The sequence below is a fragment of the Bos indicus genome, chromosome 27 (assembly GCF_029378745.1).
Source record: "Bos indicus isolate NIAB-ARS_2022 breed Sahiwal x Tharparkar chromosome 27, NIAB-ARS_B.indTharparkar_mat_pri_1.0, whole genome shotgun sequence".
In the NCBI taxonomy this organism is placed as follows: domain Eukaryota; kingdom Metazoa; phylum Chordata; class Mammalia; order Artiodactyla; family Bovidae; genus Bos; species Bos indicus.
In genome coordinates this window covers 29,228,731-29,254,286 of record NC_091786.1, presented here as the reverse complement: position 1 = coordinate 29,254,286, position 25,556 = coordinate 29,228,731, and the positions used below count along the sequence as shown (strand labels likewise).

The following is a 25,556-nucleotide window of genomic DNA, read 5'->3' as shown; positions in this document are numbered from 1 at the left end:
TGTTTTGGCAAGCGGGATCTTTAGTTGTGGCCTGTGGGATCTTGTTCCCGACCAGGGATGGAACCTGGGGCCCTTGCCTTGGGAGCATGGAGTCTTAGCCACTGGACCACCAGGGAAGTCCCCAGACTGTCTTGAAATACATAAAAAACATGGTTTTAAGTGAGAAGGAGCCCAATACTATGCCATCTCCATGCCATGGTGGATATTATTGGACTTCCAAGGTGGCACTAGTGGTAAAGAATCTGTCTGCCAATGCAGGAGATATAAGTGACCTGGGTTCCATCCGTGGGTCAGGAAGATTCTCTGGAGCAGGAAATGATGACCCACTCCAGTATTCTTGCCTGGAAAATTCCATGGACAGAGTTTTAAGTGAGAAGGAGCCCAGTACTTAGGCCATCTCCATGCCATGGTGAATATTATTACAAACATAAGACCCACGTTATGATACCTTTGAAAAGTGAAAATGAAAGTCGTTCAGTTACGTCCAACTCTTTGGGACCCCATGGACTATAAAGTGCATGGAATTCTCCAGGCCAGAATTCTGGAGTGGGTAGCCCTTCCCTTCTCCAGGGGATCTTCCCAACCCAGGAATTGAACCAGGGTCTCCTGCATTGCAGGCAGATTCTTTACCAGCTGAGCCACAAGGGAAGACCTATGACACCTTTAATTGTACTAAAAGGAAATCAATAGGATTTTTATAATTCACTTTCCCCATAATGTAATCTCCAGCATTAGCCAGATAATAGCCCTGACTCTTGCAGGTTTCATTAAGAGACACAACCACTTCTGGATTCTATATATGCCTACAAAATGGAGGAGAGATGTATCTGTTAAGTGTTTAGTAGAGAGACACGTCCTTGTTGGTAGATATTTTGGAGGCTATGTCTCTACCCTAATCCCCAGAAACTGTGATGTGTTATTTTACTTGTCTAAAAGAAAGAAAGTGAAAGTCATTCAGTCGTGTCTGACTTTTTGCGACCCCATGGACTATACAGTCCATGAAATTCTCTAGGCTAGAATACTGGAGTGGGTAGCCTTTCCCTTTTCCAGGGGATCTTCCCAACCCAGAGATTGAACCCAGGTTTCCCACACTGCAGGCAGATTCTTTACCAGCTGAGCCACAAGGGAAGCCCAGGAATACTGGAGTGGGTAGCCTGTCCCTTCTCCAGGGGATCTTCCTGATCCAGGAATTGAACTGGGGTCTCCTGCACTTCAGGTGAATTCTTTACCAACTGAGCTATTAGGGAAGCCCACTTGTCAAAAGGGATCTTGTGTATAAGATTATAGCGATACATCTGGAGGTGAGGAGATAACCCTGAATTATGTGTGCAGGCCTGGAGGAACCACAGGAGTCCTTAACAGAGGAGGCTCTTTCCTGGCCGTGGTCAGAGAGTGATATGACAGAAGAAGGGTCAGAGAGATGCAGCATTTCTTTTTTTTTTTTCTTTTAACTAAAAAAAAAATGTATTATTTATTTTGGTCATGCTGTGAGGCATGTGGGGTCCTTATTCCCCTACCAGAGAACAAACCCATACTCCCTGCAGTGGAAGCACAGAGTCCCAACCACTGTACTGCCAGGGAAGTCCCAAGAGGCAGCATTTCTGATTCTGAAGGTGGAGGAAGGGGGCCACGAGCCAAGAACTGTGGCTGCCTCTGAAAGAAAACCAAGAAATGAATTCCCTGTCCAAGTTTACTGAAAGGATCGTAGCCCTTCCAACACCTTAATATTCTTTCTGTATTTTTTGAGTGGACTCCACACACTGAATGGAAGACTTTAGGGGGCAGGGAAGGAAGCTGCTAGGGCACAGAGACAAGGATAAGAAGTCCCTCCAAATGGGAGTGGAGTGCCTGCCACCCTGCATTGCCCTGAGCATCTGCCTCCAGGGCCATGGCAAGAGTCCAGTCCATTAAGTACAGCGTGCAGTCCTAGCACTTGGAGTCTCCTGTCCTTGTCAGCGAAGTCGCCAACACCTTTTAGCCCAGCAAGACCATTTCAGACTTCTAGCCTCCAGAACCAGTTTACTATTGTGATAGTAAAGCTGTATCATTCTAAGTTGCTCAACTTGTAATAATCTGTTAGAGTAGCAATAGGAAGCTAATAAAACACTAAGGCAGGTTTGATCCCTGGGTTGGGAAGATCCCCTGAAGGAGGAAAGGGCAACTCACTCTGGTATAGCCTGGAGAATCCCATGGACAGAGGAGCCTCTTAGGCTATAGTCCATGGGGTCCCACAGAGTCAGACATGAGTGAAGTGACTTAGCATGCATGGACGCAAGAAGCTAAATCCTCAGGATGCATAGGAAATATGCAGAAGGAAATTATAAACAGTCTGACATTAGTAATAGGTCGTCATCTTTTTTAGGTCGTGGTTGAGCTGGGAAAATTTGAAGGCAAGAAGTTTAAAAATTCTCATTTAAAAGATGGACATGCACAAATGGAAGCAGAGCCTCTCCACCTCCATCCGTTCTTTAATAGAGAAGGACTGACCCTGAACAGGAAGAAGACATTGGCAGCTGACAGCTTCCCCATCATGCTCTGGTGGTCCCCACTGACTGGGGAAACCGGAAGGCTCGGCCAGTGTGGGGCGGATGCTTGCTTCTTCACCATCAACCGGACCTACCTCCATCATCACAGGACCAAAGCCTTCCTCTTCTATGGTAGGTAGGGCTTCTGCCTTTCTCCGTGTTTGCTGACATCCCCCTTTGAAGCTGAGTTACTACTTTTCTCCCAAGGAGGACATGGGGGCTCCCCGTGAAAGCTCATTGCCTGCCTGAACCCCTACACTTGCCCCGGAGAAGGCCTGTGCACTGAGCCAATACGATAAATATGCGAGCTGCACCAGCAGAGGGGTGGTGGGCCGGGCCACCTGGCATTTATAATGGGGGAGAAGAACTGTTTCTTCTCACCTTTTCACAGTTGGGTACCACGCTCACTGGATTTGGTATTTAGGAACTGGGTATTGGTTACACCGCTGATACCAATTCAGAATATCATCTGTGATAATGGCCGGGAGATTTTGATTACTGTAGCAGATGTGTCATTGGACACACGCTCAGCACAGTATTTTTTATTTTACTAGTCAGAAATAAAAAGTGTTCCACATCAGCTTTCGAGAGCAAGTTGGTATTCATCCCTCCCCCAGGCTGATTATATGTCATGCTGGGATTGAAGGGCTGCCAGACCCAGCCAGGTGGAGCTGGCGAGATGCCAGCAGCTGTTAGAAATATGGAACTCTTGGACGCTGAGTGATGGTGGGTGTGGGGAAATACAGATTAGCAAGCTTGATGGAAGATAGGCAAGATTAGTCACTTACATTAGGAAGTCAGTGCAAGGACAGCTGCTTTAGAGTGGTGTGAATGTGTGTATGTGTGTGTGTGTGTGTGTGTGTGTGTGTGTGTGTGTGTGTGTGTGTGTGGTGGTGCTGGCTTTGGAGTGGCAGGACTGAGACTAGGGTGTAGGGCTGAGTCATCTTCAGTGTTCTGCCTGACAACAACTTAAATAAAGCGGAAAGTGGCCTCAGGAGGAATCAGGTGGTGTGTGGGCCCTACATTTGGTCAGGGCTCCAGAGCAAGGGGGGCTTCCATGGTGGCTCAGCGGTAAAGAACCCGCCTGCCAATGAAGGAGATGCAGGAGATGCTGGTTTGATCCCTGGGTTGGGAAGATTCCCTGGAGGAGGAAAGGGCAACTCACTCCAGTATTCTTGCCTGGGAAATCCCATGGACAGAGGAGCCTGGTGGGTTACAGTCTGTGTGGTCACCAAAGAGTCGGACACAGCTTAGTGACTAAACAACAAATAATCCTCTAATGGTGTTCTGAGATAAAGCAGCATTAAATGTATGAGTTTAATTTCCCCAATTTTAACAGAAGCCCCTAGACATATTGCAGTTAGACACAAAAATATATAGGTAATGTATATAGAAAACCTACTACATAGCTCAAAAAATAAAATATTACAAGTAAAATTGAAAGCTTCCCTTCCCTGACCCCATCACATTCCCTTCCCTCTTACCCCAGAGGGGATCATAATTCTGAAATTCATATGTGTGTGTGTGTGTGTGTATGCTTAAACAACATAAAGTATTATTTTGTGTGTTTTAAAAATTACCTACATAGCATGATAAGTTAACTTTCTATAACTTACTTTTTCTCCTCCATGGTTTTTGAAGACTTATTAACGTGTCCTTATAGCTCTAGTTCACCCATTTTACTGTTGCATAGGATTCCATTGTATTTATCACACTTCATTTAACCATTTTCCTGTTGTTAGACATTTAAGTTGTTTTGAAAGAAAACTTGCTTATGGAAATAGAGACACAGAAGTAGAGAACAAATTTATGGATACCAAGGGGGAAAAGAGGGTGGGATAAACTGGGAGACTGGGATTGACATATATATACTATCAATACTCTGATTAAAGAGATAGATCTTCCGTCGTGGCTCAGATAGTAAACAGTCTGCCTGCAATGCAGAAGACCTGGGTTTGATCCCTGGGTTGGGAAGATCCCCTGGAGGAGGGCACGGCAACCCACTCTAGTATTCTTGCCTGGAGAATCCCCATGGACAGAGGAGCCTGGTGGGCTACAGTTCATGGGGTCGCAGAGTCAGACACAACTGAGTGACTTTCACTTTTGCACACTTTCACTTTCACATAACTAAGGTAACTAATGAGAACGTATTGTATCGCACAGAGAACTCTTCTCAAAGCTCTGTGGTGACCCAAATGGGAAGGAAACCCCCAAAAAGGAGATATATGTATACGTATAGCTGACTCACTTTGCTTTACAGTGGAAATTAATGCAGCATTGTAAAGCAACTATATGCCAATAAAAATGAATAAAAGAGTAAAGCAAAACCTTGCTTATGACAAAAAATACTACAATAAACCATCCACGTACATGGGTGAGATTCCATGAGGACTCATACCCAGCAGTGGAATTATTTGGTATGAATTTGCGTTTACTGGATATTTCCAAACCAATATCCAGAGCGATCACATCACAGTCACTATCTTTTAAACATTTAAAACTTTTAACATGTTATACATGCACATATAGCTCCAGTATTTCCTAGTAACGCACTAAGGTTGTGACTTCGTGGTTTCTCAGTTTTGGGGCATTATATGTTGATTCTTACTATGGAGGATGAGTATTTAACTGTCCTTCTTCACCCTGCTCCTCCCACTCATTTCCTAGCCCCACATTCTTCCTCAAAAGTTATATCATCGTTTTAGACAAACATCTAGTTTCTACATCTTCATGTAGTCACAGTGAGCCATGATTTAAGATACTAAGATTTCTTTTGCTGCACAAATTGTTTTCCCTGGAGAAGCACCAGATATTCTTTTTTTTTCTTGATGTGGACCATTAGTAAAGTCTTTATTACAATATTGCTTCTGTTTTATGTTTTGTTTTGTTTTGTTTTGGCCTGGAGGCATGTGGGATCTTAGCTTCCTGACCAGGGATGAAACCCGCACCCACCGCACTGGAAGGCAAAGTCCCAACCACTGCACCAGCAGCGAAGTCCCCAGAGATTCTTAAAAAAGTGTCTCCCAGAGATTCCTGACCTGTCCACTTGAGCCGTCATCCTTTCTGTCTGGTGCCCAGGTACCGACCTGGCTGCCCATCACTGCGGGGATTTCCTCTATTTCACTCTTGTGTGGGATTTTCTGTTTCTGTTACGTCTTATCTTCCTCTTTCTTGGTTTGTGTCTTTATTTATTTATTTGGTGACGCCGTAACGTGCGGTGGGCTCCCCAGGTGGCACTAGTGGTAAAGAAGCATGCCATCTCAGAAGACATAAGAGATGCGGGTTTGATTCCGGGGTCGGGAAGATCCCCTGGAGGAGGACACGGCAACCCACTCCAGTAGTCTTGCCTGGAGAATCCCACGGACAGAGGAGCCTGGCGGGCTGCAGTCTATGGGGTCACAGAGAGTCAGACACGACTGAAGTGACTTAGCACGCACGCACGCAGCGTGCGGTATGTGGGATCTTAGTTCCCAGAGCAGGGATCGACCTACTTCCCCTGCAGTGAAAAGCGCAGAGTCACAACCGCTGGACCCCCAGAAGTCCCAGTCTCTGTCTTTATTTCAGTGTGTTCTGAGAAGGGTTCGTGGAAGGGAAGTTTTTCAGGGACTTTGTATGTGTGAACATGTGCTTATTTTACTTTTACTTCTCCTGATGCTTTCGCTCAGGACAGAATTCTAGTCTGGAAATTCTTTTCTTTCTGAATTTTTGGGACACTGTCCCCCTGTCTTCTGACTTCTAGTGTTATGAGGAATCCAGAGCTATTTTGATTTCCCATCCTTTGTGGTGTGCTTTTTTGTTCCCTTCTCCTTTCTCTGGAAAAATATAGAACCTTCACTTTTTCACCAGTTTGGAAATCCAGTAATGATTTTTCCACTGATTATTATTATTATTATTTTTTACACTAACCTTTAAAGTGTCACTTGAGAAGATGAAAAATTAACAAAAATAAGCTTATTATTTAAAATAAAGTAAAATATGAATATAAAACAGTGTTAAGTGTATATGTGTGTGGGAATCAGAAGAGGTCTGCCTACCTGGAATTAAGACTTTTGTATTCTTGACTCTGCTGACAGATTACATAAAAAGAATATTCTGGAATACAGGATAAAGTGCAGATGAAGAAAGGAAAACCACCACAGGGGGATACATTCAGGCTTGAAATGTAGGGTAAATCAGACAAAACTTTTCTAAAAGGTCAATAATCGATGATCTTGAATTATTAGGGAAAATATCTGAAAGTTTACAAATTACGGGGGAGTTACTCTGTTGAAATCATAAAATCATCACAAAACATAGTATTTTACCAAATTACTGAGTAAGTGGCATTCTATCTGAGACATTCATGTTAAGAAATTCAGTAATGGTTGCCTTGCTGTTTGTGTATTTCCTTCCGTTGAGGTGAGCACTCACATATCTGGTTGCCGGGAAGCCTGGCCTGCGTGCATGCTCAGTTGTGTCTGACTCTTTGAGACCCCATGGACTGTAGCCCACCAGGCTCCTCTGTTCATGGGATTCTCCAGACAAGAATACTGGAGTGGGTTACCATTTCCTCCTCCAGGGGATCTTCCCCACCCAGGGACTGAATGCTTATTCCTGCAGGCGGATTCTTTACCACTGAACCACCTTTGTATATACCATAAGAGAAATGTCAACAAGTCTCGTGGGATTTCAAAGACGGGAGAGAGCACATATGATTGGGAGGATCAGGAAAGGCTGCATAAGATCTTCATAAAATAGGGGGAATTTGAAGTGGGACTTGAAGGAGAATGGAATTGGATTATTTTGGGAATGGAGGACATTTCAGTATGAAAATCAGCATGAATGGGAACATAGAGTTAGAAAATTATGGGTAATATCTGAGGTTACAGCAAGGAGATCGGATGGCTATAGCCTAGTTTCATGTAAGAGAGAGATTAAGATTGAAGGATATACTGAAACCAGAGCATGGGAGACTCTTGAACTTTGGCTTAAGATTTTGCATCAAATTAGAGGACAGTGTTATGGAGCCAGTGAAATTGAATGGCCTTTTAGAAACCAGCTCAAGGAGACTTCCCTGGTGGCCCAGTGCCTGACTCTGTGCTCCCACTATAGGGAGTACGGGTTCAATCCCTGATTGGGGAACAAAATTCCTGGATGCTATGCAATGCACCCCCCAAATAATAAAAATTATTTTAAAAACCCAACTCACATATAGCACCTGTATTTATAATTCCCCTCTATTAGATGTAGCTTCTCTTCTCTAAATGTCCATAGGCATTTTGTATCTTTTTTTAATGTTGTTTCATTGAGCCTCGACAACATGTCAGGCACAGCACCAGTAATGGGGAATAAAGAAGATAAATAAGGTAACGATGATATTTGCTTCTGTCCTATATCATTTCTTGCATGTTAGAGTGTGAAGTTCTTTCTTTCTTTCTTTTTTTATGATGACAGGGCAGCACTGTCACATCTTTGTGTCTCCCCTTCCCTCTGTTCGGGCACAATGCCTCGGGCACATTTGACACTCAGGAAATAGTCACAGAGACTTAGAGCCCGAAAGGACCCAGGAGTATAACCTCCTCTTTGTACAGGCGGATAGACTGAGGTTCGGGAAGGGTAGGGATGTGTCAAGAAGACACAGAGGTTAGCAGCCAGGAGTTGGGTGGAGAACCAAGGTGCCCTGACCCGATCCAGGGCTCCCTCCCCCAAACCGTATGTGAATGTGCACTTGTGACTTACTAAAACTTGGATGTTTGGACTTGGGGATTGCTTACAGTATATGGTTTTAACAGGTTGAATTAGAGATTCAGTTCTTTAATAGGGTCTGTTGAGCAAACTGGAGTGAATACAGCACGCTTTTTCTGTCTGAGGCTCCTGAATTCTAATTAAGTAGGTCACCGAAAACTGCAGATGGGACTCTGGTTCAGCAGGATTGAAGAAGAAAAGGCAGGAAAATGATTCAGGTATCAAAGGCTGACCTAATTAATGGAAATGGAAACTCGAAGGGTTTTGTGACCTCGAAGATTTTGTGAACCAGAATTTTTTTTTTTTTTTTTTGGAAAGGTTTTATTTCTATTGCCTTGGGAGACTGACCTAAGAAAACGTTCCTAGGATTTATGTCAGGGAATGTTTTGTCTGTGCTCTCTTCTAGGAGTTTTATGGTGCCGTGTCTTACATGTAAGTCTTGAAGCCATTTTAAGTTTATGTTTGGGAGCACACATTCTTTCTTTATGTTTCTTGCTGATCCTGTAAGACCTCATTCAGGGGGTTTTCACCATCCCCTAACTGGAAACTGTGGCAGAACTCTGACTTCTGTACTCACTCTCAGGGAATGGATAATTGTGTGGTCACTTTCAGTTGCAAATACAGTTTCAAACTTAGTAAATGGAGCATTGAGCCCCATGGCCATGCCTAGGGTTACATATTTTTGCGTCCCCAGCTCGGACCTCTCTTAGTTCAGTTCAGTTTAGTTGCTCAGTGGTGTCCAACTCTTTGCGACCCCATGGACTGCAGCTTGCCAGGCTTCCCTGTCCATCACCAACTGGCAGAGCTTGCTCAAACTCATGTCCATCGAGTCAGTGATGCCACCCAACCTTCTTATCCTCTGTTGTCCCCTTCTCTTCCTGCCTTCAATCTTTCCCAGTATCAGAGTCTTTTCCAGTGAGTTAGTTCTTCGCATCAGGTGACCAAAGTATTGGAGTTTCAGCTTCAGCATCAGTTCTTTCAATGAATATTCAGGACTGATTTCCTTTAGGATGGACTGGTTTGATCTTCTTGCTGTTCAAGGGACCTCTCTCACGCTGCCACAACCCTGCGATGCTTCTCCTTCTGCAGGGCAGGTCTTTCCCCCCTCTGACCTCTCCTCACCTCCTCCGTCCTGCACCACCTGCTTTGTGGAGCCTTGCAGAGATGCCAAGAAGACAGCGAGGAGAATTAAGCAGACAGGATATTTCTTACTTGGCCGTGTGGCTTTATGTCCTGTGAACTCAACAGGTGGTTAGAGAGGATGGCCTTGACGGTGTGTGGCAGATGATTAAAGTATACTTTTTCTATTCTGGGGCCTTTTTGTGGCATTTCTAGTTTTCCTGCTGGAATCCTGGCGTTTTCAGTGTCCTTTTCCAGGAAGTTGCATCTCTGCTTAGGGTACTCATGTGGGATGGCTTCCTAGCTCCTGGATCCCGCAGCATGTCCAGCTTCTTTCTGCTGAGCTGTGTCTCCCTAGGGCTCTTTGAGGACCCAAGACTCCCCATGTGCTCACATGTGTCGGTGGGAGGAGCTTCGGGGGTGTAGGCAGACCACAACACAGACCCTTTCCTCTGTCATGCAGGCAGATCACCATACCCGGGTGAGACGTATCAGGGAGGGCAGTCGGACCTGATCCTCACCCTCCTGAGTTCCTCAGGTAGGCACTCGTCTTCTGTGTCTCTAAATTTCACGGACATATTTCAGATTTCTTTAGGTAGCTCTGTTGGAGCAGGATTTTCAGAGCAGGGCAACAGCCCTCTTCATGGAAGCGCTTTATTCATCTCCTCACAGGCTCTTCTCTCATCCCTTTCTGTATTCTTGACCTCGCTGAGGAATCCATGAGTTGTAGAACAAGCTGTCCTTCATTCCCTCCGTGATTCTGCCAGTGGGGATGTCTGCACTATGCAGAGTGTCCCTGAGACTTCATGAGTAATGCATCTGTGAACCGTTCTCAGGGGTAATTTCTGCTGATATCAGCCATTATGAGTCAATCCTTATTAGTGGTTTTTCTCTGGAGGTTGATTTTCCTGTGTGGTGTGTGTGTGTGTGTGCACACACACACACATGTGCGCGTGCTCAGTCATGTTGGACTCTTTGCGACCCCATGGACTGTAGCCTACCAAGCTCCTCTGTCCATGGGAATTCTCCAGGCAAGAATACTGGAGTGGGTTGCCATTTCCTCCGCCAGGGGATCTTCCCCACCCAGGGGTTGAACCCAGGTCTCCTGCATTTTTGCCTCTGCGCCACCTGACTTTTCTGGGCCCTGCCTATTGAATGCAGGTAATAGGTAACTGCCTTTGCCAGATTAATATTTACTTAGGAGGTGGAGGAAGAAATGGACTTATTTTGGACTGTGTGGACAGCAGCAACATCGAACATGGAAAAGAAGCTCGTAACTGAGTGATAGATCATATGTGATGTACGATGTATGTATGGATATGTATAGGTGTATCTTTGCAGTAATCAAGCCCCATGTCCAAACTGCTATGTATAAAAAAAATAAGCTACAAGGATATACTGTCCAGCACAGGGAATAAGGCCAATATTTCATAATAACTATAAATGAACTATAATGTATGAAACTTGTGAATCACTCTGTTGTATACCTGAAACTAACATGATAGTGTAAATCAACTATGTCTCAATTAAAATAATTGACTTTTCATTTTTGCTTGAGCAAATAATTATCGCATAATCTTTCCAGAAGGTAAACCCATTCTCAGAGCTCTGCTCAGACACCTGCAGTGACCTCCCATCTCGTTGAAATTCCAGATCCTCACCATGGCCTCTGACTCTGCGGGCCCTGCCGACAGCTCTCTTGTAACCGTTGTCACATCAGTGGGAGGTGATGGGTTATCAATCTTACTATAAAATCCTCAGTGTTGTGGTGTCACTGTCCATGGTTGGAAAGCAAGGAAACCAAAACCTTGGCCAAAACTTCAGTCCTTTCGGTAGGAGTTGTTAAAGTTTTATTGATCATTCACATAATAGTTCTTTCACATTCATTACTATCTCTAGGAAGTTGCTGCAAGTGATACGAGAATGGGGGAGAACTGAACCAAAATTAAATTCTCTGCCACTTAAATTTCTAAAGCTTGAGAGTTTTTGATCTTAGTTGTTTTGCTGTGGGTGAGTGGTTCCCAAACCTAGCTCATCTTAAGATCATAGATGAACAGAGTAACAAACAAACCCCTGTCTCTGGCCCCCACTGCAAACTTACTCAGAATCTCCAGTGTTGAAGATTTATGATCTGTCAGCTATATATCAATTTGTCCACAAGGGAGATTGGCTTGAGAAGGATTTTGCAGGTTGTGGGGAGGTGTTGGAAGGTGTGGGGAGGGTTGGCCCAGAGATTTTGAAACCAGACCAAATTAAAACAAAACAGATTTTGAAGAAAGAAAACTTAGCAGTAATGCACAGATTTGGCACAGCCATACAGTGTTTATACTTGTAATAATGAAAGCACTTGATAGACACTTAATCAGAAATGGATGAAGAGGGAAAACAAGTGTGTGTGTGATGGGATGGGAGAATTAAATCTATACCTTCCATAGTAACGAGACAATAGGTATTATCTAAAACTGAAAAATCAAGAAGTAGCCCAGTGAATGTGTTATTTAGGTATTTTTGAAATGCAAATACAGAAGAAACACCTGGAAAAATCGAGGTGGTGACTTCTGGCACGTGGAAATAGGGAATGAGGGGGTAGCACCCTGCTCTCCTGTGTTACTGTCTTGTTGAAACTATCTCACACTGAAAGCCATATGCAGGTATTAATTTGATATCAATAAGAAGTGAGTTAACAAGGACATTTTGTCCTAGGAGATAGTGAAGCACAAAGATAGGAAGAACAGCTATTAATAAATTATCCAAATCCTAGACTTTTTTTTGCTTTATTAAGATACCTTTCAGGAAGAGTGTTCATTATGCAAAGGCATTAATATTTTACAGCTAAGGTACTCATTTCCTTCCATCAAGAAATTGCCTTTTCGTATTATCTGATTTTCAGTCTTTCCAGTTAAATAAATCAGCCGAGTTTTGCTGGAGTTAGTCTGGTCTAAGGACAAAGGCTGTCATGAGCGTGATAATGTTTAGTTGTAAGAGTTCTCTGGTCAGGACTGGGAGCTCTCTCCCCCTTGTTTCTGACTGAGCCTTTTTGACCCTGTCTGGTCTTTGAGAGTGTGTGATGGTATAAAGATGAATAGAACAGAAGGGACTGAAAATCGGAAAGCACTTCTCAGGTTCGAGTTACAAATCTGAAAGGAAGCATGGAAGTGACAAGTGCCAAGAGCCAGGCGTTGTCCTGCCGGAGGCAGCGGACAGACTGCATTACTGCAGTTTCAGCAATTTGGGCCACTGGATATGCTGGTGCCCATCCAGTTCTGGGCTGATTCTCTGACACCCAGAAATCCTGTGAGACCAATCTGGCAGCTTGTTCTTCAGAGCAGGCAGTCACATCTCTAGTGGGCCCCCAAAATAAAACCAGGCAGCTTTAATGGATAAGTTTTCTTGCTCTTAAAAATTAAAAGACAGAACAAACCCAAAACAGCTTCAGCTGGAGAGGAAGTGCAGCAGAAAATTTCTTTTCACAGAGTTTACATTCACAGTTTGATCCACCCCATCTCAATAAGTTCTAGGGCACAGATTAGAGTTCTAGCCTTGGAGAAGTGCATTGTGGGGAGATTCATGTGCCACTACTGTATATAAAATAGATCATCAATAGGGACGTACTGGATAGCACAGGGAACTCTACTTGATACTCTGTAATAACCTATATGGGAAAAGAATCTGAAAAAGAATAAATACATGTATGACTGAATCACTTTGCTGTAGACCTGAAACTAACACAACATTGTAAGTCAAATATAGTCCAAAATAAAATAAAAATTTAAAAAAAGGAGAAAAGAGAAGAAGGAAAAAAGAACCACCAGTGTCTGTCCATCTCTTAGCTGGCTCTGTGTTATATTGTTGAGTAAGCTGGAAATCTCCTGAAATAGTCAGCATTTTCTTTATTAGTGAAAAAGTAACCTCTCTGAAGGAAGAAAGTAATCCACTAGGGCTGATAATGGAAATGAGGACAAAGATGTATTTTAAGAAATAAAAGGTCATCAAGTCGTGTGTGCCAAGTCGCTTCAGTCATGTCCGGCTCTTTGCAACCCCATGGGCTGTCCATGGAATTGTTAGATATTTAGATAAGGAGTAGAACACTGGACTAACTTAAGGTTTGGATGTGTATGAATAGGCCACGGAACTCCATTTTTTCAGGAAATCGTGCGCTACGTGTAATTTGGGAGAATTTGAGAATATCTCAGGATATATTCCTTCCTGATGTACAGCTGGGATGGAAGAACCATTTTTTTATGTGTGGCGCTGTGCTAGGTGCTGAGGTTATAGTGGTTCCATAACCTGGTTCTATAAGCTTGTCTGCAGCAGGGTCTGCCCTCATGGGGCTTAGTTGGTAGCTGTTGTTTAGTTGCTAAGTCGTGTCTGATTCTTTGTGACGCCTATGGACTGTAGCCCACCAGGTGCCTCTGTCCATGAGGTTCTCAGGCAAGAATATGGAGTGGGTTGCCATTTCCTTCTCCAGAGGATCTTTCTCGACCTAGGAATTGAAGACGAGTCTCCTGCATTGACAGAAGGATTCTTTACCACTGAGCCAAGAGTGAAGCCTCATGGAGCTTATGAGTTTGGTAAATAGGATGCTGCCAGGCCCGGATAAGCATGTTGGCTTGAGATGGAGTGATCAGGGAAGCCTCTCTGAAGAGGTAACGTTTGAGGTTGAATCTTGAAAGATGAGAGGAATCATTCCTGTGAAATGGAGGGAATTCATTTCAGGAAGGGGGAACTGCAGAGGGGAAGGAGTTTGATATGATGGAAGGTCAGAAGGAAGGTCACTGTGCTGGAGTCAGTGTGTGTGTGAAGGAGGATAGTACGAGATGAGATTGGAATGGGAGATGGGGGCCAGGTGAAAGGGCTCCCCAACATAGAGTGAGAGGGCTGGGTTTGTTGTAAGGGCAATGGGGAAATAGCAGAAGGTTTTAAGCAGGGGTGCTGTGCTCTGATTTTTATTTTGCTCTGTTCTGAGATGTGCTTTGAAAAGAGCCCTTTGGATTCTCCTTGGAGAAGGGATTGGATTGTGGAAGTAGAAGCAGGACACAGTTTCTGTGAAATAAGTGGAAATGCTGCAGCTCTGTATTAGGGTCAAAATTCTCCAAGCCAGGCTTCAGCAATACGTGAACTGTGAGCTTCCAGATGTTCAAGCTGGTTTAGGAAAGGCAGAGGAACCAGAGGTCAAATTGCCAACATCCGCTGGATCACAGAAAAAGCAAGAGGGTTCCAGAAAAACATCTATTTCTGCTTTATTGAATATGCTAAAGCCTTTGACTGTGTGGTTCACAATAAACTGTGGAAAATACTGAAAAAGAAGGGAATACCAGATTATCTGACCTGTCTCTTGAGAAACCTGTCTGCAGGTCAGGAAGCAACAGTTAGAACTGGACATGGAACAACAGACTGGTTCCAAATAGGAAAAGGAGTACGTCAAGGCTGTATATTGTCACCCTGCTTATTTAACTTATATGCAGAGTACATCATGAGAAATGCTGGGCTGGAAGAAGCACAAGCTGGAATCAAGATTGCCGGGAGAAATATCAATAACCTCAGATATGCAGACGACACCACCCTTACGGCAGAAAGTGAAGAGGAACTAAAAAGCCTCTTGATGAAAGTGAAGGAGGAGAGTGAAAAAGTTGGCTTAAAGCTCAACATTCATAAAACTAAGATCATGGCATCCGGTCCCATCACTTCATGGGGAATAGATGGGGAAACAGTAGAAACAGTGGCAGACTTTATATTTTGGGGCTCCAAAATCACTTAGATGGTGATTGCCGCCATGAAATTAAAAGATGCTTACTCCTTGGAAGGAAAGTTATGACCAACCTAGATAGCATATTTAAAAGCAGAGACATTACTTTGCCAACAAAGGTCTATCTAGTCAAGGCAATGGTTTTTCCAGTAGTCATGTATGGATGTGAGAGTTAGACGGTGAAGAAAGCTGAGTGCCGAAGAATTGATGCTTTTGAACTGTGGTGTTGGAGAAGACTCTTGAGAGTCCCTTGGACTACAAGAAGATCCAACCAGTCCATCCTAAAGGAGATCAGTCCTGGGTGTTCATTGGAAGGACTGATGTTGAAGCTGAAACTCCAATACTTTGGCCACCTCATGTGACGAGTTGACTCATTGGAAAAGACCCTAATGCTGGGAAGGATTGGGGGCAGGAGAAGGGGACAACAGAGGATGAGAAGGCTGGATGGCATCACCGACTCCATGGACATGGGTTTGGGTGAACTCCGGGAGTTGGTGATGGACAGGGAGGCCTGGTGTGCTGCGATTCATGGGGTCACAAAGAGTCGGACACGATTGAACAACAACTGAACTGAACTGAAGTGCATTAGGGTGGGAGGCAGGGGAGAAAGAAATGGGTAGATCTGAAATGTGATTTCAAGATAGACTTGACATCCTGATGTCTTAGTGGTACCTATTTTCATTTATGTAGGTGTCCAAGGAGCAAAATTCACTGTACACATTCATTTAACTTCTCAGCCTCTCAGTTCAATCTTTTGTTACCAACTTACCACAACTGTGATGCATAAAAAATGCTCTTCATTTCCTTCCTGATGCAATGAAAAAAAAATAAGTAAATTATTGATCACTAAATATTTTGCTTCCATAAGCATGTAAATATTTAATCCTTAAGGTTATTGACATCTGGATACTTTACTTTCCTGAGTACAGGAAAGTACTGACGTCTGAATTTGACATTCAAATCACCACGCTGTCCTTAGTAGCTCAGTTGTGTCCTTATGGACGGGAGCCCGCCAGGCTCCTCTGTCCATGGGATTCTCCAGGTAAGAATACTGGAGTGGGTTGCCATGCCCTCCTCCAGGGGATCTTTCCAACCCAGGAATTGAACCCAGGTCTCCTGCATTGCCTGAGCCACCAGGGAAGCCAAATCATTAGCGACTATATATATCAGTTACATGCGAGGCGCAGTGATTAAAATCTAAGTTGTGCAACTGCTACTGCTAAGTGACTACAGTCGTGTCCATCTCTGTGCGACTCCATAGATGGAAGCCCACCAGGCTCCCCCGTCCCTGGGATTCTCCAGGCAAGAACACTGGAGTGGGTTGCCATTTCCTTCTCCAATGCGTGAAAGTGAAAAGCAAAAGGGAAGTCACTCAGTTGTGTCCGACTCTCAGTGACCCCATGGACTGCAGCCTACCAGGCTCCTCCATCCATGGGATTTTCCAGGCAAGAGTACTGGAGTGGGGTGCCATTGCCGTCGTCATATAATTCACAGCCAAAAACTTTAATGTCTAAAAATGTGAATACAGATTCATCAGGCTCATTCGTTTACTGATGAAGCCATCAGCATTTGATCAGTAAATGTAGGAAAAAAACATGTAGTGTTACTTATATGAGTCATGCCCCGCCCTTTAGTGTCTTGAATCATCTGGAAGAGTTAAGAAGAAAATACAGCATTTTGTTTTCCACAGCGTAGCAATTCAGTGTCTCTGGAGATGAGATCTGGGAACCTGTGCTCTTTACCAGCTTCCCAGGACGTCATGATGGGGCCAGACCAGGTGGATGGGTATTTGGGACAGCTGATCCCCTAGGTGGCTTCCACCACTACCATTTTATGACTTAATATAAAGTCTCTAAGTTCCATCATGGGAATTTGTAGATGTCCTTGCTTTTATATCCCATTGTCACTTCTGTATGCCTATGATTTATTTGATGCTTAGTCTTTGGTAACAGAATATCCAATTATAACTCCGTGCCTTTGGGAAAATAAGCTCCTCTTTAAAGACATCTGCCTAGTGACAGAGTTTTCAAGAATGTTTTATGTTGAGACTGGAAAAGCGTTTGTAATGGAAAATGTGGATTTTGATGGTTCTTTCAAGGGAATTATGCAGTTAGGGTATTCTTTTAGTCACATGGGCACAAGTTAGTCTTTTGGAAGCACTTAGTTGCTGGACCAAGACAGCATCTGATGCTGCCTGAAAATGTTAGAACCAGGGGCTTCTGCTTAGAATCTGATTCTTATTATTTAGCTGATGCTGAGCAAAAGCATGCATCCTGGAGGGCTGAGATAGAAGTTTTTCTCGATTGTCTCCAGCCAGCAGTGCACAGACCCAGAATGCACAGCCTCTTGGGGAGAGAGGAGAGGCTTCTGGGCGTTTCTGTAAAGCTATTGAGTAAGGCTGGCTGGGGAAGAGGGGAAAGGTGTTCAAGGTCATTTGGCTTAGCCGTCTGCTGCAGTGCATGTATTCCTAGGTTCCTTTAAAACGATCGCTTTACATTCTTCATTGATCAATGCCTGTAAAGCTCCTAATTTCAGAGACTCTTGTGACTAAGTCTTGGGACTAGCGTGGCCCATATTCTCTTTATTCTCAAGTCCACTAAACTCTAGTTTTAATTTTCACACGTGGCATCAAGCAGCTTGCAGGCTTCCTAGTTGTCTTGTAGTTTAAAGTGAAGGTGAATACTCTTAATTTCTGAAGTCGCCTACTTTCAGCCTCTAAATTCAGTTTTCCAAACACTCCCTGGTTGGGTGGCCAATATCTGGAGAGGAGTTGAAAGCATAAAGAAACGAGCATTTTATTTTTTTATGGCAACCAAGTGACTGCTTGGCTTTTATTCATCCTATAACTTTGATCACTTTAGCCAATGCTCTGTCTTAATTGACATCTGGTACCAGGACACCATGGTGCCCACACAAGTAGATGGTTTTCTCCGTTTCAGCTTCAGTATATCAAATGATGGTTGGTAATGGTGCTGGTGATAGAAGGGGTGGTGTGTTTCAGCACATGGAAAAGAGTTGCTAGGCTTAGATATAAACCAGATTCTTTCTTTCTTTCTTTTTTCACCCCATGTGGCATGCAGGATCTTAGTTACCCAACCAGGGTTGGAACCTGTGCCCCCTACAGTGGACGCGTGGCATCTTAACCACAGAACCATCAGGGAAGTCCCTAGATTATCTCTTTCATTTTAGTGGGGATCAAGTGTTTCACCTTCTTTTCCTCTGCCCTCATACCTCTTCTGACTTATTTACTGGCCAGCATTTTTGCCCTCGTCTCCTCTTCTTCCTCAGTTGCTTCCTTCATTTCTGGCATGAACTATAGAAATAATCTCTTTGTAATACCCCACCATGCTCTACTTTGTATCAACTTTGTTCTTTGGGAGAAAGAAGCTGAAAGTTGTCTTACACTAGCCAAACTATTATGAAAAACACAGACCGACAGGAAGAACTTCTCTCTTCATGACCAAAGGCAGGTCAGTTTTATATATTTCCTTATTTTGCAGAGATGATGTGGCTTCTTTTTTTTTTTTTCTGGCAGGGAGGAGGTAGGGTGAGCTATACTATAACCAAACTATGTACCCCACATTGCTTGAGAAACTCTGTGGTGGAATGGGAAAGCCTGGGATTTGATGGTCAGTATGAGCTGGGCAGAATTCATCTCCACTACTTGTGAGATCTGTGATGTTACAACTGTTACAATCTCTTTAAGCTTCTTTTCTTGTTTGTAATATGAGAGTAAGTCCAATTTCTTTAAGGTTTTTGTGAAGTTTTAAGATAATTCATGTAAATTGCGTACCGTGTTGCCTGGGGCATGGTAGTTGCTCAATAATAATGACAAATTATCAATACAACCTGAGAGTTACTGTAATATTTAAAATATTCTTTTATTATCCTTTTGAGATCTATGGTTTCTGCAGGGATGTTCCCTTTCTCATTCCTGATATTGCTAATTTATATCCCCTCTCTCTTTTTTTAGCCTGACTAGGGTTTATTGGTGTTATTGATCTTTTCAAAGATCTGGCTTTTGATTTTATTGATTTTTTTCTATTGATTTTCTGTTTTCAAGTTCATTGATTTCTGCTCTGATGTTTACTTACTTTGGATTTAATTTGCTCTTCTTTTTTGTACTTTCTTAGGGTGGAGCCTTAATGCTATTGATTTTAGATGTTTCTTCATTTCTATTACATACATTTAACGCTATGAAATTACCTCTAAGCACTTCTTCCTCTGTATCCCACGGATTTTGGTAAGTTGTGTTTTCATTTACATGTGTTTTAATTTTTTTTTTACATTTTAAAGTTTCTTCTTTGATGTGTTATTTAGAAGGGTGATGTTTAATCTCCACATATTTGGGGATTTTTGTTACTTTCTGTGCTTGACTTCTAGTTGAATTCCATTGCGTCTGAGAGCAGATGTGGTATGATTTCTGTTCTTTTACGTTGGTTAAGATGTGTTTTGTGGCCAGAATTTGGTCTTTCTTGACGAATGTCCCATGTGACCTCGGAGAAGAGTGTGTATTCTCTGGTTGTTGCATGAAATAGCGTATAGACGTCAGTTATGTTCAGTTGACTGATGGCGTTGCTTTGTTCAACTACGTCTTTACTGATTTTCTGCCTGCTGGATCTCTCCATTTCCAATAGAGGGGTGTTGGAGTCTCCAGGGGATAACTACGGACTTGTATATTTCTCCTTGCAGTTCTATCAGTTTTTGCTTCATCAAGTTTGGCAGTCTGTTGCTAAGTGTATACGCTTTTATGATCATTATCATGTTTACATTCAGATAAGCAAACATAAAGCTAAAGAGCAACCGTAATACGATTGTAACAGATTAAACTAATAGAGGTTTTGGGGTAAAGAAGATTTCTTTTCTTTAGAGTAGTTCACTGTGTCTCTTGCTGGTCCAAATCATGTATCTGTTCTGGGGGAGAATAGAAGGGATACAGAAAGAAAGCTCGACATTCATGTTCAGTGTTGACTTTCAAAACAGGATATTTCCTGTAAGAGAGCAAACAGCCTTCTGAAGTCAGACTGTTCTCTTGAGGACAGTTTTCTAAATTGTTTTTAGCTCCTGCTTTAACATAGCAGGAACTAAGACTAGAGGACTCAGCTCACATTTCTCCTGTTGAGAAGATCATCCTTCCAGCTGCGACAGCTTGGTCACAAGTCCTGCTGCTCCTTGGTGGGAGGAAGGGAGTTGGTGGGAAAAGAACAGAGAGGAGAGGAGGAAGATGGAGGCAGGTTTTAAATTGTCCTTACCACCCTCAAATCGTGCCCTGGGGTCAGATTGTGAAGAGGAACCTTTAGAAATATCTTGATAAGTTGAGGAAACCACAGTGACCAGCAGGTCTCAAGCTAAAATGTGGAGTTGTTCACTGGGCAAGGCAGGGGGCCTCTGTGTTCTCGTGGTGGATGTCTCCTAACGGGGAGCTGCGAAGTGCATGCCAGGAAAGGCTGCAGGTGGATGCTTAGCCAAGGCCTTGTAGAGTGTGTAGTGGAGACGCCGGTGCAGGGTGACCAGATGCCCCAGTTTGTCCGGGACAGTCTTCTTTCCACCTGCAGGGCCAGCATCCTCTCCGATCAGTGCCTTCGGTTTAAAAATGTCCTAAATGTACCATCAAAGATGTGGTTATCTTCAGAGAGATGTGCCCCTGGAGAGCAGAGAGGATGGGCTGAGTCATCAGCGGAGCATCCCCGGCCTGGGCGGGGCTCCTCAGGACCAGATCACAGGCTACACCAGATGCCGAGGTTGGCTGCCCCAGCAGCAGAATGTCCACTTCAAGGTCAGAGAAATCAGAGGACACCACACAGGTTCCAGGGCATCTTTTCCCCTGGCAGACATGGTCCTGGAGAAGAGGGAGGTAGAATCTGAGAAATCAACAGGGCTTTTTACCTGGAGAGAATGGGGGGTACTTCAGAGGACTGTTTTAAGTTTCTTCATTCGTTTGGACCGAATCCACTGTTTTCCCTTTATGCCCAATGGCTGGGGATTTAGGCGCAAACCTGGATTAGCTGCACAAGAGATACACTCCATTTTCTCTGCAACATCTGAACTACAGAGTGTGTGCAGTTTGCGACCTGGTCACTGAACCTTTTCCTACAGCTTCTTTGCATCCAGGCTGTGTTTTCTTGCCCAATGTCTCTAAAGGTCTTTAGACAAGATGATTGTAAGCCTCGTAGCTAGTGCTCGAAGTTTCCTAAAAATAATTTAGCACCAAAATGGAAGAGATGCAGTTCACATTTTTCACTGCTTTCCATTCAATGCTCATTCAACACTGTCCACAGACGTCGGCAGTGCTTCTTGTGTGATTGGAGTTCACCTCTATCTGCAGCCCCTTTAGGAAGACCTTCAGCATGCACCCCCATGTCCATAGCAGCACTGTTCACAGTGGTACATGGGAACAGCCCGAATGTCCCTCGATGGAGAAGTGGATAAAGATGTGGTACATATATACAGTGAAATGCTACTCAGTCATAAAGAAGAATGACATAATGCCATTTGCACTCCACGGCTGGATCTAGAGATGGTCTTATACTAAGTGAAGTCAGACAAAGACAAATACGTGATAGCACTTGCATGTGGTAAAATATGACACAAACGAACTTATCCACAAAACAGACACAGACTCCCAGACAGAGAGCAGAGCTGTGGTCGCCAAGCAGGGGGTGAGAGAGGGAGGCATTGGGAGTTTGGGTTAGCAGATGCAAGCTATTTATATAAAGAATGATCTTAAACGGATAAATAGCAAGGTCCTAACTATTATATAAAGAATGATATTGAATGGATAAATAGCAAGGTCCTAACTATTATATAAAGAGTGATATTGAATGAATAAATAGCAAGGTCCTAACTATTACATAAAGAATGATATTGAACGGACAAATAACAAGGTCTTAACTATTATATAAAGAATGATATTGAATGGATAAATAGCAAGGTCCTACTGAATAGCACAGAGAATCATATTCAACATAGTGGAATTATACTCAAGAATTCCGTTATGGTGATAACTACTTCCTTTCCACTGAAACAGCTCTTGCTGACTTGTCAGTGACATTTCTCTTGTCAGAGCCTCCAGATTGCTAAGTAAGACGGAGGCCTTTTCTAGTCCTTGTCGTACTTCTCAGCAACATTGGATGTCATTAACTATGTCTTCCTTTTTGAAATATTCTCTTTCTTGTGCTTTTCCAACCCAGCATTTCTGTTTCTTTTCTGCTTTGTGCGCCCTTGCAAGACCCTTTTCTAGGTAGCCATTAAACATTAGAATCCATCAATGAAGGTTGGACCTTGATAATAAGAAAGCTACTGATATAATAAAAAACAATGTTGGAATCCAGATTTTGTTTTTTGGGCTCTAAAATCATTACGGACAGTGACTGCAGCCATGAACTGAAAAGACGCTTGCTCCTTGAAAGAAAAGCAGTGACAAACTTAGACAACATATTTAAAGGCAGAGACATCACTTTGCTGACAAAGGTCCTTATAGTCAAAGCTATAGTTTTTCCAGTAGTCATGTTATGGATGTGAGAGTTGGACCATAAAGAAGGCTGAGAGCTGAAAAATTAATGCTTTCCAATTGTCGTGCTGGAGAAGACTGTTGAGAGTCCCTTTGACTGCAAGGAGATCAAACTAGTCAGTCCTAAAGGAAATCAGTCTTGAATATTTATTGGAAGGACTGATGCTGAAGGTGAAGCTCCAATACTTTGGTCACCTGATGCCGAGAGCCAACTGATTGGAAAAGACCCTGATACTGGGAAAGATCGAAGACAGGAGCAGAAGGGGACGACAGAGGATGAGCTGGTTGGATGGCATCACCGACTCAATGGACATGAGTTTGAGCAGGCTCCGGGAGATGGAGAAGGACAGGGAAGCCTGGCATGCTGCAGTCCATGGGGTCACAAAGAGTCAGACATGACTGAGTGACTGAACAGCAATCAAGACTCATCCAAGGCCCTCTCTGTTCGTGACTGTAGACTTTCTCCCTGGTCTGGTGGTCCCCAATCCCATCAGCCTAAGTGCCTGCTTCTTATAACAATATTTAATTTTAAAAATATCATGCCTTCTCTGTAATATAAAGAAAAGAAATTTGTATGTAATAGGTATTTAGTATGTGTGCTTGGCCATATGAAGGCATCACGATGTAGCCACATGCTAAGCCTCTGTGTAGAATCATTAGTTGTAAACATGGGTGTTCCTTATGGAGACTCTGTGGACGGACAAAGGGCTGTTTAACTGGCGCTCAGTTGCCTCGAGCAGTGATGCGGTTTTCTGAAATGGTGAGTAGGTCTGGGTAAAGACTAAACAGTAGTACGATTTCCCCTTAATTTACGTGGTTCTTACATGCCTGGAAACTCAGTGTAAATTGAAACTAGGCGCGACATACAAGCTTTGGTGTGTATATGGAAGATAAAGTTGGATTCTAGGCTCACATAATTAAAAACAGGGTTTTAACCTCCATGGCACGTGCGACACCGGACATTTCTTCTCTGTGAACTGCGCTGTGCTTTGCAAGTTGTCTGGCATCCCAGGTTTCCCGCTGTGATTGGCAGTTCGCAACCCCTCAGTCACTGTGAGATGCCCGCCCCTACCTCCCCTTCCCTGGAAAATTCCTACCCCCCTCGGGGGTCTTGCTCAGTAGTTGAGAACTACTGGCCTGGGCAGTCACCTCCGGGACTGCAGCCCATGTTCAGATAGCACACAGGCCCTTACGCCTTCACTCCAGACCTCTCTTCTGGACTCCATATCTGAATAACCGATTGTCTGCTTGTATCCATTTTATGGGTCAGAGACTCACCTCCAGACTCAGATAGTCGGTGCGGTGTCCATCCGTTTACGCAGGGCAGGGAAGTAGGGGTCCTTGGAGCCCCGTTCCCTTTACCCTGTGTGGGAATCCAATCCATCATAAAATTCTTTTGATTCCATTTCCTAAACATGGAAAGTAGTTCCTGAATGTTTTCTCAAATCTCTTCATCCTCCCAGGTTCCATCGTCACAGCTTTACCCTAATCCACTGTAACTCTTACCTGGTCCCCCCACAGTGGCCTCCAGCCCACCCAGCTGCGTTCCCCACCCCACCTTCTCTGGCTACACTGATTTTTCTTGTGATCCCTCTTACCACAGACCTTAGAACACCTGACTGGAATGTTCTAACTCCCCTTAGAACTGGAATGTTCTGACTCCCCTCTGGAATATTCCTTCTCCTTCTTTGTTTATTCCACCCATCTTTCCATCTTAGCCTGGGTCACTACCTACAAGCTCAATCCCCTCTTATGGGCTCTCACAGCATTTCATATCAAGTTGAGTTCTGGTCTTCCATTGACTTACGTGAGTGGCTGATACATGCCAGCCTCTTCCACTGTATAATGTAGGCTCCAGGAACACAGAGGCATTTCTGATTTTGCACATCATTGTATCTCTGATACCGGCCACAGTGCCTCGCACACAATAGGCCCTCAATAAATACTGAGCGTTCCTGAAACTTGCAATGAGACTGTGGCCTGAGTGGTGACCAGTTCCGTTCTGTGACAAGAGGGGGCAGCAGAGAGCTGCCGGAGGAGCGGCCTCTGGTTTGTCTTTTAGGTTAGAAGATGCCCTTTGTCAGGCTGTTTTAATCGGGAGTACAGGGGAAAAGAAGGGGAGAACACATGAGTGGAAACAGGTAAGAAAACAGGAACAGATTATACAGAAGACAAGTGGAGCCACAGGGAGAAACCTGTAGCTGGTGTTCAGTAGAGGAGCCTGGGGCGGGGCTGGAGTGGGGAGGGGAGCTCTGATGTGACTTGGGCAGGTCTGTGGCTTATTTGCTCGTCAGGAGGCCTCTCTGGGGTTGGAAAGATTCCTGCTCCAAGAAACCGAAAAGCTGTTGGTTATGCAGGTGGAGGCCTAAAGCAAGGGGTGAGGCCAGTTTCTTCTTGCTGGCGTGGCTTTGTTTAGAAGCTTGTGATACATGGTGGTCGTTCTGTCCCTTGAGTGGGAGATGGGACTGACTGGGGGAAGGGGGAGGAACCTAGGGGTGTCTCAGGACATGGCAAGAGGAAAGGGGGGAAACTAACATTTCCCAAGTACTCTCTGCGTTACAGGCACAAAATAGACCTAGAAGGTCTGTCTTGTCCTCATTTGAACGCTGAGGGTGCTGTGACTCAAAGTTATGATAATATGCTCCAAGTCACATTCGTACAGCTAAACTGAGTTTTTTTTTTTTTTTTTTTTATTCCTAACTCCCTTGGCTCAGAAACCCACATTCTCTCTCAGATACTCTGGTGACTTCTTAAAGACTTTGGCAATGGCCTTTAAAAAAAAACTTATTGTGCCTAAAGAGAAGCAGACAGAGCCTTTTTGATTATGTGCCATGTTGGTAGAGTCAGCGTTTATACTAGAAACTATTATCCCTGTTTATGAACTTGTTGACTTTCAGGAAAGCAAGTGTGCCATAAATATAAAATACTGCAA

General features: G+C 43.8%; 1 protein-coding gene across 3 annotated transcripts in view; it reads left to right on the top strand.

Annotated features, from left to right (window-relative positions):
• The window catches only part of FUT10 (fucosyltransferase 10), a 133,104-nt gene that overhangs the window by 12,543 nt on the left and 95,005 nt on the right, over positions 1–25,556 (top strand). For all 3 annotated transcript variants that reach the window (XM_070781378.1, XM_070781377.1, XM_019953583.2), the window contains exon 3: positions 2,363–2,657. In XM_070781378.1, coding sequence (XP_070637479.1) covers positions 2,363–2,657 — 295 coding nt within the window. The remainder of the gene's footprint in view (positions 1–2,362; positions 2,658–25,556) is intronic.